At 29.3% G+C, this 20,025-nt stretch overlaps 1 protein-coding gene across 7 annotated transcripts in view; it reads right to left on the bottom strand.

Moving 5' to 3' along the window:
• Positions 1-280: 280 nt before the first annotated feature.
• Positions 281-20,025, bottom strand: part of LOC124955748 (laminin subunit alpha-1) — a 125,171-nt gene continuing 105,426 nt past the window's right edge. For 4 of the 7 annotated variants that reach the window (XM_047510633.1, XM_047510630.1, XM_047510632.1 and 1 more), the window contains exons 3-32: positions 12,799-12,905; positions 12,487-12,670; positions 11,978-12,333; positions 11,643-11,840; positions 11,342-11,506; positions 11,081-11,244; positions 10,882-11,016; positions 10,540-10,795; positions 10,197-10,368; positions 9,838-10,059; positions 9,502-9,755; positions 9,168-9,279; positions 8,919-9,063; positions 8,524-8,833; positions 8,280-8,440; positions 7,811-7,949; positions 6,652-6,892; positions 6,390-6,563; positions 6,144-6,310; positions 5,903-6,061; positions 5,673-5,821; positions 5,316-5,603; positions 5,059-5,227; positions 4,490-4,909; positions 4,205-4,393; positions 3,771-4,105; positions 3,350-3,656; positions 2,808-3,246; positions 2,361-2,729; positions 536-2,269 (exon numbers count right to left, since the gene is read on the bottom strand). In XM_047510633.1, coding sequence (XP_047366589.1) covers positions 2,127-2,269; positions 2,361-2,729; positions 2,808-3,246; positions 3,350-3,656; positions 3,771-4,105; positions 4,205-4,393; positions 4,490-4,909; positions 5,059-5,227; positions 5,316-5,603; positions 5,673-5,821; positions 5,903-6,061; positions 6,144-6,310; positions 6,390-6,563; positions 6,652-6,892; positions 7,811-7,949; positions 8,280-8,440; positions 8,524-8,833; positions 8,919-9,063; positions 9,168-9,279; positions 9,502-9,755; positions 9,838-10,059; positions 10,197-10,368; positions 10,540-10,795; positions 10,882-11,016; positions 11,081-11,244; positions 11,342-11,506; positions 11,643-11,840; positions 11,978-12,333; positions 12,487-12,670; positions 12,799-12,905 — 6,629 coding nt within the window. In that variant the 3' untranslated portion in view covers positions 536-2,126. Of the gene's footprint in view, positions 2,270-2,360; positions 2,730-2,807; positions 3,247-3,349; positions 3,657-3,770; positions 4,106-4,204; positions 4,394-4,489; positions 4,910-5,058; positions 5,228-5,315; positions 5,604-5,672; positions 5,822-5,902; positions 6,062-6,143; positions 6,311-6,389; positions 6,564-6,651; positions 6,893-7,810; positions 7,950-8,279; positions 8,441-8,523; positions 8,834-8,918; positions 9,064-9,167; positions 9,280-9,501; positions 9,756-9,837; positions 10,060-10,196; positions 10,369-10,539; positions 10,796-10,881; positions 11,017-11,080; positions 11,245-11,341; positions 11,507-11,642; positions 11,841-11,977; positions 12,334-12,486; positions 12,671-12,798; positions 12,906-20,025 lie in introns of all 7 variants that reach the window. The other 3 variants (XM_047510627.1, XM_047510628.1, XM_047510629.1) reach the window with 2 other exon arrangements.

The following is a 20,025-nucleotide window of genomic DNA, read 5'->3' as shown; positions in this document are numbered from 1 at the left end:
TGGACGAGTGTTTTGGAGCTCTCAGAAAAAAATTCACTTACTATTTAAGTCCCTCCGATAGCTCGATCATGTCGTGGATGAAAGATACGAATGATTGATTGTTTAATTAATTAATAGAAGAGTATTCTGTGACCATGAGTAAATTTTCACGAAGATTTATTCGTGAATGGTTTCTTGTGCGTCTTTTTTTTTTTTTTTTTTTTTTTTAATCAGGATAAAATCTTATTTCATACGCGTATTATTTTGAATATCGAATATTTCACTGTCAGTCCGTGGGTCTCCAGGAAAAAACAAGTATTTTTCTTTACAAAAAAATAAAAAAAAAAAAAAAAAAAAAAAACATGTAGTACTTCTAATTCTTCAGAAGATTCTAAAATTACAAAGTTCAAGAATTTAATAGAGCACTTTAAAAAAATAATTAAATCTAAAAATCCTTTTCAACAATGGTTTCTTACAACTTCATCTAATTTTAGTTATATAAAAAAGGAACTTCACTGTATGCCATTTATTAATGGATTATAAAAGGTTGATTAAACGTTCGGATAAATATATTTTGACATTGTGTATTTTTATTTATTTTTTTATTTTTTTTTATTTATTTTTTTTTTTTTTTATAATAGAGTATCATTGTTAATTCTTTTATATATATGTATAATATATTACAATTCAATGACTATACGAATGATAAAGGTGGTATCTTACAAATATTAAAATATTTTCCAAATATTCTTTTCGTTTCTAATTGTATATAATTTCACAAAGGAAGGACACTTTGTTTTTATTTTTTTTTTTTTTTTACGGCACTGTTGTTGTTACAAAGGTTTAATTTTTTGTTGATATGATAAATATAGCCTTTGCATTGGATATATTATCTGAATATTTTTTTTCCTTTTTTTTTTTCTTTTTTTAAATTACACATCTTATTTTACTTAAGTATTAAATTCAATTGTTACGTTAATACCACCATAAAAGTATAAAACAGTTTATTTAGTTAATTCTACTTATTTTTAAATGCTATCAATTAATAGTAATCCTCGAGTGCATTGAGTATGCTCAATTGAAATCATAATTACATGTATGTATAAATCATTGGTAATAAATAATAGCTTTAAATACTGATTTACAATGTGTCTATCCTATAAATGTATTTGTAATTATTCTATATGGCAGTGGCAGTGTTCTGTATTATTTAATTCAATTATTGATTAATGATTACATTGAAAATATTCAAATTATCAATTGCAATTAAAGATTAAATTGGTAATTTAATCATTACTTGAATTAATGATTAACAATTTAAGTTCTCATTGCCATGAAATAAATATTTGCTTTATTATATATTTTTCTTATTTTCTTATTAACATTTAAAAAGTTAATTAAAACGATAAGTGATTCTATATATATATATATATATATATACGGAGTAAGTTAGTCAGTGATTCTGCTTTGTATGATAAAACAATAAAAAAAATTTAATGGTCTTCAAAGAAGCTCGTTAATGGATGATTCTACGATAAGATGTAAAAGTGTGTCAATGATCGTCAAGTGACAATAGAGATTAATTTTACACAACTTGTGTCAAGTAACGCTCGACATAATTTTATAATCGTACGTAGAATAAAATGATTCAAATAATTTATATGTTTATCGATTAATTCTTTAACATGTAAACGTTTAAAACATCAATGATTAATATAAGTAAACATTTAATCGTTAATTAAATTAAATATTGTCCAACACTGGGCAGTGATTTGTTTAATTACATATATATATATATATTTTTTTTTTTTTTTTATTTTTTCTTTTTCTTGAAATTACTGTTTACACAATTTTGGATATTGTGTGACGAGCTTTTGTGCCATGATTTCTAAACGCAGACTGATATCAAGTTTCCTACTAACTTTAGAGCTTAATAGATTTTATATTTTAGCATCTTTTGGCTTCGCTAAGTCTTACGTCTTAAGGATTATTAATCCCTTTGTCGCGTTATGGCACTTACCTCTGTATTTAACGATTAATTTATCAAAGGATTCATAAGAACATTCGTCACTACGTTGCGCGTCTGCCTCGTAACAGTCTTTGGATTGATTCGATGCACTTCAAATTTGCATCTAATACATGTTACATCATTGTATCGGGCAAGAACTCAAATGTATATTATGTAGCTCAGCCATATCTGTCCAATCTCGTCTCTCTCCTCCTATCATTACGTTTCTTATGCATCCATTGAAATGATCTCGCGTGAGTAACGTTCCTTTCATAGCTGAAGCTAAAAATATTAATATATATATATATATACATATGTATTAAAAATGTTTGAAGTAATTCAATGACATTGATAAAATTATATTTTTGACTACCTGGTAAACCACCGATATAAAGAGGACCTAAAGTCGTGGATTCCATGAAATGATAATTAACATTAGTAGGCAATCCATATTTTTGATCCAGATCATCAACCTTTAATGCTAATTCTTCATCATTATAAACAGCTTGAATACGATGCCAACGATTGTCACAAATAGCATATGGACTAGGAAATCGTTGTTCCACGTATAATGGATTACTATCTCCCAAATCACCAGACATGATCACTTTACCATTATTCAATTCCAAGGATAAGGATGGAGAGCCACTAGGAGCAGTTATAGAAAGTAAAACTCCTGATAATTCTGAAGTTCTAAATTCTAGCTGAAGTTCTAATACTGCTCCCAATTCAAAATTTCTTTCTGAGAAAAGGGATAAAATTTTTTTACAACTTATACGTTCATGATCGTCTATTAAACGTGAATTGAAAATTTACTTACTATAAATAGCGTAAGCTTCATCTTGAAAATAAGCTCCACTTTCTACACTAGGAAAACATTGACCAACATTATAAGCTCGACTGGTAGAACCGACCATGTCATAGATATTTCCATTAACTCTTAAGCCTCTTATACATCCTTTAAGAGTCTCCAATTTCACCACAATTTGTTCTGGTAATGGAGTACCACTTTCTGGTAATCCACCAATATACATCATCGGAGCTAATCCAATCTTTTTAGGTACTTTGATTGTACGAGGTGTTTGTGTATCCACAACAAGTGTCAGCCTTCTTTCATCGTGGCTCAATACAACGTGATGCCAATTTCCATCGTTGAATGGTGTCTTAAATAAGATCTCTTTTTTCTGTTTGCATTTGACAAGAAGCAAAAGTTGTCCATCTCTAATCACGATCATCAAATAATGCTTTAATCTAAGTCCCTATATATATTAACAAAAAAAAAAAAAAAGACATATGTTTAATTGTATTTCTTAAAAAATATTTCACAATTTATTATTTATTTCATTATTTTAATCACTTTACCGGTGTAATAAATAATAGACCATTGGGATAATAAGTCCTAAAGTCAAACTCAATGGTATATTTTTTTTCCCAAAATTTTTTGAAGTTCAAATAGAGCTGAGTATGGCTGTGCGATTTGTCACCAAATTTTAATGCTCCCGGTTCCAAAGAATAATATGGAACCTTTTGACAACCCTCAGGCTGAGTAGACATTCCCCTTGACAATGAGGCAGAAGGTGTATAATTAGGGAGATCTTTACCCATGCTAGGTCCTGGTCGACCAATCAGTGCATGATCGAACGACGTGACTTCGTCGAATCTTAAAATTCTAAATTGACAAAATTATTTAATAAGAATTTTATAAAATATTGTGTTTTATAAAATTTCCTATATATATATAAATTTCAATTCTTTTCTTTTTTTCTTTTTTTTTAGAACTTACTCATCATTGAAGATAGCATCTTTAATTGCACCATATAGAGGAATTTTAGTAGCCACCATTTTTGTATTATTAATCAAAGCTGGAAGTCCACCAAAGAAGAGACCGCCATTAGAATCAGGCGCTTTAATAGCCGCACTGCTAGGTAATCTTCCAGTGTTTTGGTAAGCATCATCGATCCTCAACTCAACTTCCTTTCTTCTTTTAATAATCGTAACAGTATGATATCTTCCATCATTGAAAGTATTATTAGATCTAAGAACGAGTTCTCCTTTGCCAGCATTTAAACGAACTTCAACTTGTCCTTTCATCACACAGACGGAATAATAATTTTCTCTCTAAAAAGAAAAAAAAGAACAAATACGCATTAACGGAGTGAATAGATTCTCGGGAAAAAAATTCGTCGAATAAGAAAATGATCAAAAAATTATTATTACCGTTATATCCTCATTAATGTCTTGTGGATTGTATAATCTTTCTTCTTGACCTTGGAACGTGGATAACAATAATATAGTATCTTCTTGTAAAGTTCTAAATGAGAAACTCATAGACGAACTTATTTTACGCAAAGTATAAGAGGAATGCTCGAGATAACCATCTCCATAAAATCCTACTATTCTTAATGGCTAAAATTTAATTATAATTCATAATTATAATAATAATTAATTAATTAATTAATTAATTAATTAATAAGAAGAAAATTAATTTTTTCAAATAATAACCTTGTTCGCGCAAGTTGGTTCAATACCATAATACTGTTCAACCATAGGATCATAGCCTTCTTGTACAATAATATTAGACATACAACCAAGAAATGATACTTGAGATGGTAGTATTATATTTTCAGCTCTAAAACTAGGTGGTACACCACCGAAGTAATATTTAGCTTTTGCTAGATCTGGAATATCTTCTTTTTTAGGCTGAGGTGTTGGTGCTCCCATCTTCTTATCATTTTCTTCACCGACGTTTAAACTACATTTCTCGATGCTTTTACGTAATTGATATTGTCTAAAGGCATCTACCGTTGTCCAATTACCATTATTGTATTTGTAAGTGGAGGACATTTCCATGCTAACGTTACCACCATAGCCAATGTGAAGAATGACTCTTCCTTCTCGAAGAAATATCATGATATGTTGGTTCTATCGATTGGGTGCAAACAAATTTAAATAAGTAGAAAACAAATTTCATTTCTGGGACTCTGTAAGTATACACATATATATACATATATATATATATATATGTATATATATATATATATATATATATATATATTTTAAAATATACGTACGTTATCTTCATTAATTGCTAAGAAGATTAAAGCATTTTCATCATATGTACGGAAACTGATAGAGACACCAAACGTGTATTTGTTGTAAGGACCAGATGATACTTTATTTCTAACAGCATAACCTTCACCATTAAAGCTATAAGCTATGTCATCCCTGATATCCTCAGTTCTATTTCATAAAAGAATAAATTAATAAGAAAATATTTATCCTTAATAAACAATTTCAAAAGGAATAATCACTTATTTCTAATAATTACCCTTCCATGCAAGCTTCACAGGCCATATCTGGTGCAGTTGTAATAAAATTCCACAAACCAATAGGTTTACCATCGAGAATGACCTGATGAACACAAGCAGGTAAACCATTAACAGCAGTGACTTCAACAGGTCTTCTTTGAGATTCTGGTATGCCTCCTAACCAGACACGATCCATACTGATGATATCGAATCGTCCATATTCTGGATTCGTTGAATTCATCACAGGAAGATATCTTCCAGTTGTTGATGATTGTTTTCGAACACTGAGCTTACCGACGTTTCGTATTCTGTAAAAATTAAAAAAGGGACCAGTGAGTTAGATAAGGTAAATATAAAGATATATTATATTTATCTACCTTTCGGCTTCGATTCGATACCAAAATCTATCTTCTTTGAGTTTACCACTTTCGATAATTTCAGGATGTGTTAAAATACCTGTACCTCCTCCTACATTCCACAAAAATTTTACTTTCCTATCGATCATTTCTAAAGCCATAAAATCGTCCTATAAAATAATAACAGAAGAAATAACATTGTCATTTGGAGTATAAAAATTGATAAAACATTTAGATTAAAAAGAACGTACGTTGATACTGCTTGGTAAATAAAGTAAAGATCCATCTTTTCTATTATCGGGAATAGCAAAAGTCATTACTATATTTGTCATTGAGGATGGCTGAAGAGTTGTTAATCTATAAGATCTAACACATTTTTTGTCTTCCACCGATTTTACCGAAATTCGAATCTAAAAGATTAAAAAATTAGATTAGATAAAAAAAAAAAATTAGAAAATAAAGAACATTTGATTTTTCTTAAATGATTATTACCCCTTCAGCGGTATTTCTAGCCTCGGCAATCTTGTCTTTTAGATTTTGTAGCTTGGACGTTAACGTATCATTCCATTTGTCGAAAACACTTTTACGTTTCACCGCAGCATTTGATAAACTTATTAGCTTCGCATCTGCTTTTTTGATGTTACTCAAAGCCTCTGATACTGAAAAAAAAAAGAAAAAAAAATTGATGATATAATTTATTAAGAATTAAAGTTGATTAATTATTTTTAACTTTTTTACATTTTTCACTAGCCAAACTGATCTTCGAATCTCCTTCTCTCTTAAGATCTTGGAATTTTGGTTGCAATCTATCGGAAATTCCTTTTTTGTAATCGTCGATTAATCTTTGCATGTCGTTCACTGACTCCGAAACTTCATTGTTATCCTGCATAACTTTTTCTAATTTTTCTTCCACTGAAAGTTATATATATATATATAAAAAAAAAATTAATTTTATGTAAGTAAAAATATTTTTATTTAATATTTACATGCATTTACTTACACGCTTTGCTTTCACTCTGCACTTCTCTCAATTTTACATTTATTTTATTATCACGTATACCAGTATTGTTTAAAGTATTTTTTAAAAGTTTCACAGCAACTTCCTGTAATTCCGTTTTGTTCGACGAATCTTCGACGGATTCCTTCATATCATTGGTTTTTTTTAATTGTTCAATTGAACCACGTAAAACATCTATCGAATTGTCCAACATAGATATCGATTCTTTTCCATTTGGAAAAATCTATATAAAACAATTCTGCATTATTTCATGCGTTAGACAATGTTTCATTCATAGTATGATTAATTATTAAATCAAACAATGAGTGAAAATAAAAAAAATTAATCTACGGATTAGTCAAATCTACGGAGTCCAATGATTGTCGAGTGACACTCGACAGAAATTTTACAAAACTCGTTTATTGATAACTAACTTTTTTTTTGAAATAATTAAAATGATTGAAAATCATGTATCATTGAATTTTTTGACAAAATAAAATGAATTTAGTTTAGAATTAAAAATTTGTTTATAATAAATTGTTTATAACAAATTGTTGATTAATTATTAACAATAGGCTGAAAAAATAGAGAAAATTCTGACCTTTAAAACGGTATTTTAATCGAATCTCTACGATTATTAGTTCCGGAGATATTTACGTTGACACACTGACCTATATAATTTCATTCAAATTAACTCGCTGACACACTAACCTATATAAATTCCAAGAATTTACGCATCTCAGCTGACTGAATTACTATTACTATACTATTACTACGAACAGCTGTATTGTACGAATTATGAATGGAAATCTTTCGGAGATGATATCTCCGGAACGAAAAGTCGTAGAGACTTGAAACCACCACCATTTTAAAGTGCAATTTATCCTTTATTTATTTAAATATTGCAATAATATAGTTATAATAAAATCGATTTTTTAAATAATTTTTTAAATTGTTTATTTTTCCTTTTCTTTCGTGATAAGAACGTAACCATAAAAATAAAATGATAAAAACATTTTATTACAATTATGTAAATTTTATTTTGTTAATTTCTTTAAAATAAATAATATATAATATTATTATTAGATATAAGATATGAATAATGAAATATATCGTTCAATTTTAATAAATATAATTAAATAAATATTTGGAATGTTGTTACCTGAGTGTTTATATTTTCGGCTGTCTCTTTTGCCATTAATGCAGTATCATTAGCTCTTGTCAAGCTATCAACGATGTTCTTGTAAGCTTGACTCGCCTTCAGCGGGCTAGCCGCTATGTCGCGTGTCTCCGAAAACAGACTGCTTGGCAGAAACGCGAGTTGCACTTTATCAAGTCATCGAGCATCAATTACACAAAGTAGTATAAAATATATCGTTCGAAAATAATGAACTCTTTACCGATAAGACGAAAATCATTTGTATCTATTGCTATTACTATAATATTAAAAACATTTGAATCGATTTCGCACGTAAGAGTTTAAAAATTATTCGATCTTATCAGTTAAGAGTTGATTCACATTTAGAGTAACGCGAGTATTATGAAAATGGAGCTCTTATAGAAAAAGAAAAAAAAAAAAAATAATAATAATAAAAAAAAAAAAAAAAAAAAAAAAAGAATAATTTTCCTACCTAACATAATCGTCCACATAATTTGACAAATTCTTCGCATGTTCGATCGCTGGAACAACGTATTTATCATTATATTCGTAATTCAATCTGTACAATATTTCTTCTTTCTCATATAATTTATCGGTCCAAAAGGACAATTTCTTTTTCAGTTCTGGAAGATCCTAAAAAAAAAAAAAAAAAAATACACATTGCAATATTTGCTCGTTTAAACTTGAATTAATTTAAATTCTCAATTCATACTAACTTGAAGATCATTCTGTGCGTCGATAATGAATCCTTTCGCTTCGTCGATCAATTGTATTTTATCGTTTATTGCGTCGATCTCTTTTGCGAATGCATTGATTTGATTACAATCATTTTCAAATTCCACGTATGTTTCATTAATATTTTTATAAAGACCGTCGTAAGTAAATAAAATCTCCATTGTTTCTTCCAAGATCTTTTTCATATCGTTCAATTTCAAAGTGAAATCATCAGTGTCTTCTTGAGCTATCATTATTGATTCCGTTGAATTACAGACTGAATTTAACCATTCGATATAATCCTCGGTGTTTCTATTTATCAAATTAAAATTTATCTTTTTATACTTTGAGAAAACTAATAAGTAATAATTGTAAAGAAAGAATTATAATCGCTTACTTGATAAATTCTTGAATTTTCACAGTTTTCTTTGGTAAATTTACATTCTTCAGATCGTGCAATATCGTCTTTGCCATTTCCAAGACTTTTTTGATTTCAACCCTTTTGTTATCATCGCCATAAGAATTTAATCGCGAGATAGTGTCTGAAAGAACGATACAATATATCAACTAATCGAAGAAATCAAACTCCTTATCCTTATGATCTCTCCACAAAAAAGAAAAAAAAAAGAATTTAAAAATACGATACCTTCGATACGTTCGTGAAGATTCCTAATCTCAATTTGTGCACTGAAAATATTATTTTTCAGATCGTTCGACTTGTTCTTCCACAAAGTGCCACGATTAGCATGATCGTTCGCCTGTAAAAAAACGAAAGATCTCCTTTCTGATATCAACGAGAATATATATATAAAGAAAATTTCTATTATGAATGAAAGAAAAAAAGAAGAAAGAAAGAGAAACAAAAGAAAAAAAAAAGAAGTAATTCTCTCTCTTTCAATCATATATACACTATCATGAATTGATCTAATTAAGGAAGAGTGTTTCTCACATTTTAAAACATTGGTCAGTTAAGTACGTACGTTTCTTAACAAAGTTTCAGCGTTTTTCATGAGCTTTTTGTATTCGTACCAGGGCACGTTCTTCATTCTCTGTTTAAGTTGGCTTTGCAGCTTCAACTGGTCTAGTAGAAGACTCGTATTAGATTCGACATAAGTTAGTTCCTCCCAGGGAGGAGGTACATAACCATCAGCGATGTGAGACGTTCCAGTTGCAAGTTCTTCCATCATTGCATCTACGTCGTCCAATAAAAGTCCGGTACAATTGTCGTCACATGCTGAAAATCATTAACATCAGTTTAATCAGACAAATGTTGATGAGAAGTCAAATGAAATATTTATTAATCTAGTATCACTTACACGTGCAAACGTTATCGATGTAAACGTGACGATAAGCTGTACATTGAGAACAATCTCTTCCAGTTGAACCTTGTCTACAATTGCATTGTCCTGTCTTTTCATCGCATTTGTCGCTGGTACTACCTGCTAGATTGCAATTGCATGGTATGCATTGGCCACCGGGTAGATTAGGGAAACCATAATAATTGTGAGTACATCGTTCGCACATTCTACCAGTGTAACCTGTTTATGATCGATTGAAAAAGAATTGTTGATTATTGTCATTGATTATTTATCCTTTATTCTCTTTTATCTATGTAAATTTATATAAATTTCTTTTATTAAACTGTTAAATCATATTTAAATAATAAATCACCAACCAGGCTTGCAATGACAAATTGGTTCACTATCAGCACGAACGACACAGCTACTTGAGAATCTTTTATCAATCTGTGGACAGGGACAAGGTTTGCAACCACCGATCTCAGGATGTCCATAAAAGCTATCCGCACAAATCTCACATCTTGGACCGATAGTGTTGCCTCTGCAATTCTACGGAGAAGAACATAGATATCCATGAAATATTACCCAGGTTTATACATATACATATATACATACACACACACACACACAAACACACACACTTATATATGTATGTACATGTTTACGATTACACGGTTCGTTATGTAAGACAAGCAGTTAGAGAATATCTTAGTCACTCACTTGACAATATCCCGTCTCTCTGTCACATATCTCCGATCTACCGCTGCACTGACAACGTCTAGCTTGTCCGACAAGATCGATTACTATAGTAGATGTGACGGTTGTGTTTTCATACGATCTATAGAAGCCTATACTTGGATCTTGGCAAGATGTGCCGTTATATTCTGGAGGACATTGACAAATCTCAACGCCACTTGCCAATGGTGGAGAATGAGTGTGAGTTAACACTGCAGCTTCCAAGGATGCTTCCAGAAGGCTAATAAAAATAATATTGTATTTTATATGATTAGAATAATTTTAATATTTCATATTGAACATGTCAAATGGTATTGTTAAGCTTACGTCGTCTTAGTGAAGTCCGCATTGTCTGTTGCTTTTATGAAGATATGTTGCACATTCTGTAAAGCGACCATCAAAACCTCTCTGGTAACTTTGTAATCTGGTCTGCCGTGTAATTGCCATAAGGACTCATGAAATCTACAAAGGAATGTACCGCCTTTTGAAGTTTCTTATCACATTGAATAGATCATTATCGTTATACCTGACTTCATAGCGATTATCTTTAACAGGCGAGTGCAAATAATATTCTAGGATGATCCTATCGTTTCCTTGTAGTTGTACAAGTGGATATTTATGTGCCGACTTCAATGATATACCACCATCAGTTGACGTAGCAAAACGTAATAATCCACCGTAAGATGCAACCTTGAATTTCAAACGAAAAGTCATAGAATTTTTTTTCCTTTCTCATTTTTTTTTTTTTTTTTTTTTTTTTTTTAACAAAATCGTCATCAAACATTACCTTGTCGCGTAAAAACGTTTCCGGAAGTTTCCAATAAAGATAATAATTATAATATAAATTAGCTGGAAGTATAACATCCCCTTCGGTATTAGGAATTATTGTCAAACCATTCATGACATCTAATTCATTATTTGAATAAACAAAAGTCGAGCCCGAATCAGTGATCTAAAATGAATACGTACGAATATATATATATATATATATATATATATATATATATATATATATATATATATATATATATGTGTGTGTGTATAATTAATTCTAATGATAATATTACAATAATCGTTTTTTGACTCACCATAATATCGTTGACCGATTCGTTAATAAAAAGAGTTCTAGGTTTTTTAATTCTTCTCAATCCCCAGCTGAAACCAGCCTGTTGACAATGTTTGCTTCTACCAAAGCAAAAGCATTCGGTACAACCTTTTGGATTATCTTTTGCCAGGCCAAAGGTACCATTCTTGCATCGATTACATTGTCTGCCAATGGCATTTTCCTAATTTAAAAAATACGAATTATAAAAGAATTATACCGAATTGAAGATAAAATTAGAATAAATTTTTTCTCAACTTAATTTTTTTCTTTTATAATCGTATTATTATCATGATAAAATATTTCTATATGAAAATGCACCTTGCACGGGCACTGTCCATTTTCATCGCAATCACAGATCTCTCCATCACATGAGAGAATTCCAGCAGCGTTGCATCCACAGGGACGACATCTTGGATAACCATAATAACCTTTAGCACATCTCTCGCATCTAAGGCCATCGTAGCCGATCCTGCAAACGCATTGGCCTCGATGATCGCACTGAGATCTCATCGAGCCTAAAGTGCAAGCGCATGGCTTGCAGCCAATTCCTGGAATCAGGTTCCACGAGCCTGGTCTACATCGATCACAGTGTTCACCGTAGGTCAAGCTTGGGCATACACAACGCCCTGTGTCGGGATCACAAATATGTCCTGGTCTCACACAGGTATCGCATCCTTTGTCATTAAAATAAAATTAATATTAAAATGATCGTAATATAACGTTGCATAATGTGTCTTTAAATTATTATCAGATATACGAATTATTAAGGTATTAATTAATAATAATTATAAATAAATTAAAATTAAATATATTTAGATGTAACTCACGTTGACATCCATTCGATGAGAAACCGTAATAACCAGGAAGACAAGTATCGCAACGTGGGCTAGCCACGCCAGATCTACAATAACATAATCCTGTATTTTGTTGGCAGGAAGAATTGAAAGACCCGATGGGATCGCAATTGCATGGGACACATCCTGCTCCTGTTGTCAAGCCCCAATAATCTGTCTGCGATGAAATTTCAAGCCGATACAAATGGATCTTACGAAACAAGTTGTAGGTAGTTTCTAAACTTATGTTTCTTTAGAAAAAAAAAACAAGAAGGCAAGAAAGAAAGAAGAGAAAAAAAAACTCACCTGACATTGATCGCACTGTCTACCGATTATGTGAGATTTGCATTGACATTGACCAGTTACTATGTCACATGTCGTACTGATCGAACCTATCATGTTGCAACGACATCCTGTTGACATAAAAAGAAAAAAGTATATATGTATGTACACACGTATAAGACACTATTATTATGCGATATATTATTATTCATAAATGTGCAACGTGCAATGAAAAATGAATTTTTTGTTGTTTGGTTTAATGTATGATCACTGATGAACAAGTTGCATAACAATAATAATATCTTTAGAATTCGATATAGTTCTATTCGCTTCTTTTATCGGCAACGTTAGAATCTAACGATTTCATAATTATTCATAAAGTTTCATGTCAGCAGCACGATGTATAAAGCTCGAATAATTTAAATCTTTAGATCGATCGTGATAATAATATATTCATGAAAGTAACTCTGAAACGTTTTAGGTATAAATCAATACGTAAGCTTCATAAATATTCAATCAATTTCTAGTAGGATCTCGTTTTCTCTTCGCGTCACCGCCCCAAGACGATAAATCCGCGTCGTCCTCGACGCGAATCCGCACGCGTAAAATTAACCGGACGAAATTCGTCGTTGCGACGATCCACATCGATCGATCGCATTTCGCAATTAGCGATGCATCGGACATACAAAGTATATACAAGCATTGTATTTAAATGAGATCTTGGACTTCGACGAAAATGAGAGACAATTTATTTTCATGTATATTTATGGATTATCCATTATCCATGAAAAACAATAGCTCGTGTTATTGGATAATAAAATAAAAATTTATTGACTTTATTGACATTCTAACCCAATGATCGATCTATCTATATTGTTCTACTTAACAGATAGATCGATATATATATATATATATATATATATATATATATAATATTTTTTCTAATGATATTCTAATGATGATTTGTCTTTCATTCAATTTCTTCATATCATTTATTTCAAATAACTAATGTAGAGAATATTTTTTCTAAGAATATATAAAAAATATTCTTTTTAAAAGAGTTAATTACAAGAATTACAATATCCTTGTACAAGTTAATTCATAGTTTTAATATCCATTGGGATATTAAATTAATAATTAAAATATCACTTGTAAAAGTTTTATTTAAGATTTAAAATATCTTTAATAAAAATTAATTGTCAATTAATCGTTAATTAAAACTATCTTGGATTAAGTCAAATTCAACTTGAAATTAATCAACGTCCAAGGATATTCTTATCATTGAAACAACTTCGATGAAATAAATAAATAAATAATATTAAATGTAATGTGAATTCATTAGATAAATATAAGATAGATCTAAAAATACAAGATAACGAAGAAAAATTATATGATCGGAATGTCGATTAACGTAAAAAATAAAAAGATTGAAAGTGATCAACACTCGGACGATTTCAAAGGACAGGAGACAGGACGATGTGTCGTCCAAACGATAATCGGCATCGAGGCGCGAACTACGTATGGTGTGACATCGTCGTAATTATAACGCTCGTTCACGCGGCTCGTTTAATTTATTAGCTTAACGAGCAACAACGACGTTACGCACGCTAATAGCCACCGATCCGTCCAACCGAGCGAATTTCAATCTGAATAATCTAGAGTCTACACAACATACTGCGTGTTCGATCCTACACTCTTTTAATTCTCGTCTACGTGTTCATGCTTATCAAAATGATCTTAATACTTGTTGGAATTAATTTCCTTGAAATATTGATTGTTCATAAAAATATAATATAAATGATACAAATCCAACATAAACAATATTAAATCTTATGTATATAATGTGCATTGACATTTTTTGTAATGCTAATTATAATCAAGTTTAACATTTAACATTAATTAATAGTTAATTAATACATATACATATAAAAATATATATCATTTTTTAATATATACTTTTTTCTTATATAATATATATTTATAATTATATTAATATATATATATACATATATAATATGTATATATATTATAAATAAACTTAATTATAATTCGGCTTACATCATATTTGACGAATTTGACGATGATATAAAAAATTTGTTTAATTATTTTATTCGAACAAATGACAAATGTATATTATTGCAATTATAAAAAAAAAAAGAAAAAAAAAGAAAAAACAGAAAAAAAGAAGTTAAATCACATCGGTCATGTAAAAGTTAGAGAAGCTCGTTACAGTAAAAGTCGAAGAGGCACGCAGCAGAGCTCATGACGTATGATAAATTTAAACAGGTAGACGTAAGATGCAACAAGCACAGGTCGTATAGCGCCGAGCTAAGGCATAAATAATGATCTCGCGTTTCTCTAATCCCTTCGAGCTATTCAAGCATCTATTCTCGTAACGAAACTTGCTGTGGAAACTTAATCGCGACAAATTCCGATCATCGTTCAATCTCACGTGACTTCCTTGCTATGAGATCGTTCATTAAAACTTAACGATTGTATATTTTTTCGTTTTATATCAAATGGAGTTTGATACTAATACAATACCTTATTAGTAAAATCTAGAGTACCTATATATATATATATGTATATACATATACATATACGCATATATATAGATTTTTTAATTATATAAATAATAAAAAATATATAGCAATCTATTTTTAGAAGAGATACATACGTAAATTAATAATAATTAATTAAAGTTTTAACTTTTCTTTTATAACGCAGCTTGATAAAAAAAAAATCTCACTTTCGTCGATCTATTTCTACGGGTTTATCTTTTTTTTTTTAATATAAATATCGTTACTTCTAAAAAAAAAAAATAATCGAAGCAATTACCTGCTCGTTATCATTAAATACATTCGATATCTGTAATATATCTCACAAAATCGAAAGAAGACTTAATGATTCCGCGTTCCTAATTAAACTTTTTAGATGATATCAGTATAAGACGATAATATAACCATAATGATCCTAATTAGCTATTCAAAGCCGCTAAATTGTGACTCCACAGTCAATAAAGAAGACTTATGGTGTTGTGTTCAATGCTGAAATAAGTACTATGTTAATATAAATGAAAATTTTATTACATTAATTAATAATAATAATAAGAGTTTTACTTAAATGGAGTATAATATTTAATTAATAAAAAATTAATTTTATTTTATATTGAAAAAATTAAGATTGATAATGTATTATATGTATGAATAATATTATACCTACATTGAATTTATTTAGTTTAACATATTGTTGAAATTAGGTTATACTTGTGGTTATTATCTTTTGTATAATATATATGTATATATGTATAAATGTGTAATATAAAATAATGCATATGTATAAATATAAAAATTTGACATAAGTTTTAAACAAATTCCGATATGAATATTAATTATTTATTAATTTGAATTATTTTTATTGAAATTCAAGAAATTCGTTGAACTACTTTTCTTTTTCTTCTTTACATAATGAACCAATCAGAAAGTTTGATTTCATACAATTCTGATTACGACCAATCAGAAACAAAATTGTATCAGTGAAGTAAAAGATTATTCTCGCGATTTTAATATGTTCGAGATAATGCATTATTAAAAAGTGTAAGAAAATGTAATTTTTGTTTTAATTGTTAATTTTTTATTATAATAAGATTTTCAAGAACGTGCAAGAAGACATAAAGAAAAATTTGAGAGATGATCTCGTGCGTTGAATTTAAAAGTATATACGTATTAGATAAATCATGAAAAATTTTTAATCAAAAATTATTAGACATTTATAAATAAAAAATCTTACGACATATTAAATGTAGAGAGAGTATTTACACATATATATACATATATTATTTCATTATATTATTTAATAATTATCTATATGTATATCTTTTGACTTACGATAGCAAGTTAAGAATGTATGGGTGTGAAATTACGTACATGCGATAGGAATTAATATTAATTAATTATTTAATTAAACAATAGTTATTAACTTTTATGATTCTAATAATTCAAATTTTCGACGATTAACATGCCGTAATAGTTTATTTTATATTTTAATTCATAATAATAGATAGAAAAATAAATTTTTAATTTTTCGCGCGAGAAGTGAGAAAGGGTAGGGGCCTAGTTAATTTCGTTGCCGGTAATGTTCACGCCATTTTCTTTTTATTTGTTCGATAGATTGTACGGTATTTCGTCATAGTCTTAATTATAAACAATTAACATAATTTTTTTCCTAACGTGCATCCTTTTCCAATATATCAATCGATTCCTTAAAAGACATTTTCTTGTGTGTATCGTTTGCAGAACGAGATATCATCGCGTTTAAGAAATATCCACGAAAAAAGAAATCGACGATTTGGCGTCTCCTGTAACGACTACTACGTAATAACTTTTTTCGATTGTTCGAGTTTATTTTCACGATATAGGTAATTATCTTATTTATTAACGATACTCTAATTAATAATCGCCTGTTAAATTATCTGGAACTATCGAATTTTCTGTTATATTCGATTTTCATATGAGTATATATATGCATATATGAAAATCGCATGTGTATATATATATATATATATGTATATATCATCAATATATATACTAAATATCCATAGCATATATATATATTAATAATGAGATATATACGCGTGTATAAAAATCGCGTATGGTATATATACACGCACACACACACACACACATATATACACGCACATATCTATCTCATACATTTATCACGTACATAGTTGTTAACCTTTGTCTTACGTGCTGGTATGTTTATTTCTTTTTAAGAATACAACGCATACGTAATAGAGAGAGATAGGTAACACTCGGAGAAGAATAATAAACATATAGCCTACGAAGTTCCAGGAATTTTTACGGTTGAGTAATGTCGATGTGAACAATCGACTATGTTAATCTTACATTTGTTTCTCTTTACCAGAATTCCAGGAAATAGGTCCTTCAAACTAGTACATAAACAAAAACATCAATGACCGAGCGAGTGTATCATTCACGGTACGTAGAGGTTAAAAGGATACGATACAAATTAGTACGGATTATGTTCTTGACGAGACAAGACCTGTTAGCACGAGAGCAAGTAAGGAAAGATATTTAAGAATATATATTTTATTATAATATTTTAATACGAAGTCCTATACAATTTGATTTTAGATTTATTCATTGTAATAAATCGACAACTTGAAATAAAAAAGTAGGTCTCTAATTATAAAGAATATATATATACATGTAATATATATATATATATATATGTCGTAGTAATGTATACAGATCTTCGTAATGCGCATTTATTCGTTTCTTTCCATCAATTTTTCCAAATTAAATATGGATCTCCATACGCAGCTACCTCCATGTGGTGAGATCCGGTAATCGATATTGCTTACGGTGTTCATATTTTTTTATATGGTACAACGTAAGCACTGTCGGGCGAAAGGCTGACGTTCGATGTATTGGAAAATTTTTATTTTTAATATTATTCATTATTTTTCCATAAGTATGAGAGAATGAGAATTATAGTTTACACTGTGATTTATATTAAAGTAATAGATATAATTCAAGATACGTTTAATCGTTAAATATTATATATGTATATATATATATCATTATTAATATAATACTGTTTCTTGTATTTTTGTAGTATATAATGCTATATCTATTTAATTATAGATATCGACATAATTAATATATTTCTTTGAACATAACCTTATTGCGATCAAATTTATTTTTATGAAATAGATATCATCGCGATAATTGTACGTTTGTTTTGATCTAATTTATTATTTAGATATAGTTTTTAAATTTTGCAGTTACATCTTGTGAATGATGTTCTTTTTTATTTTTTTTTTTTTTTTAAGATTAGATTTATTAAATATATATTTTATTAATGTACAATTTCACAATAATGGACCAATTGATAATAGTATTTATATATAATTATTCTATAAAATATACAATTTATTATAAAATACACTACAGTTTTGTTTTAAAGGATATTCAATGACACATTTTTTATGTGTCCATTTTTTTTTTTTTTTTAGTTTATAAGGCATCAGTTGTTGATCGCGCGCAATGCGATCATAGAGTCAGTGCTTGTGCGTGAAAAAGTATTATTAATTATTTGCAACCGAACAGGTTGTTTTAATAAAAATCAATTAAAATCGCGAATTAGAGTCAGTGTTGTTCGCCGATTAGAATTTCTCGGTCGCGTTAGTGAATCAAAGAACAAGAATTTGTGTCATATTCTTGTTTAAAAAAAGGATCATTTGTTTTCGCCGCGTTATTAGAATAATAACACATTTTCGGCCAAATCCGGTGGAAGAGGATTGCGTTGCGAAAAAATATTGTACTGGTCGAAAGTGTGAATATAAAGTGTCATCCTCATCATCTTTAACGACGAATATAACGCTTCGTCTGGATACAATCACATGTTAGTATATTTCTTTATTCTAATCGTTACTTCTCATTTATTATTTAAATCATATATATATATATATATATATTTTTTTTTTTAATCATTTTCATTCATTGAACATATTCCTTTGATATGGAACAAATAATTAATCTTCTTTTGTGTCAATTTGTTAATTACAGATCAACCAACTTCACGACATCGTTCGACCTACGTCGAGGGGGACGAGTGTTTTGGAGCCATCGCAGAACTTCTTAAGTAGTAAGTGAAAAAAATTTAAAGTTCCTCCGGTGCCCATCATGCTGAGGATGAAAGATCCATATCGGCACGGGTTTCTGGTTGTATTCGTAAATGTCTTCTGTCCAAAACGAGCAAAAGTGTCCGTTAATAAGACCTTTGGTTCTTATTTAACGAGTGGTTCCCTATATGTGTAGTTATCTCTTTTTCTTATGAATTTATTATTATTATTATGTCAGGATAGGATCTTCTTGTTTCATCGGATTTGTGTATTTAATTGATAGTGCTGTTAATTAGCACTCTTTTTCTTTCTTAACGTTTGCTCGCGATATTAGTTATGAAATCGGGCATTCATTTACCCGATTTCGTATAAATAAAGCATTGTAACGTGATTTACGTTTACATGCATTGCTTCGTTCTTAGTTTATTTAATCGCGAATTACTTCGATATTTCGATATATCGATGTATCAATAAATGAGCAAGAAGATAAACCCATTTCGCGACGGATAGATTCTGTCAGTTAAGTGGTGGATCATAATCCCGTTCTTTCATTAGAACAGCCATTTAATGAAAGGAATCGTCCGAGGTTGTTTTTTAATATA

This window comes from Vespa velutina, chromosome 19 (assembly GCF_912470025.1).
Source record: "Vespa velutina chromosome 19, iVesVel2.1, whole genome shotgun sequence".
In the NCBI taxonomy this organism is placed as follows: Eukaryota; Metazoa; Arthropoda; class Insecta; order Hymenoptera; family Vespidae; genus Vespa; species Vespa velutina.
The sequence above is the reverse complement of the archived record's forward strand: the minus strand, read 5'-3'. Positions and strand labels throughout refer to the sequence as shown.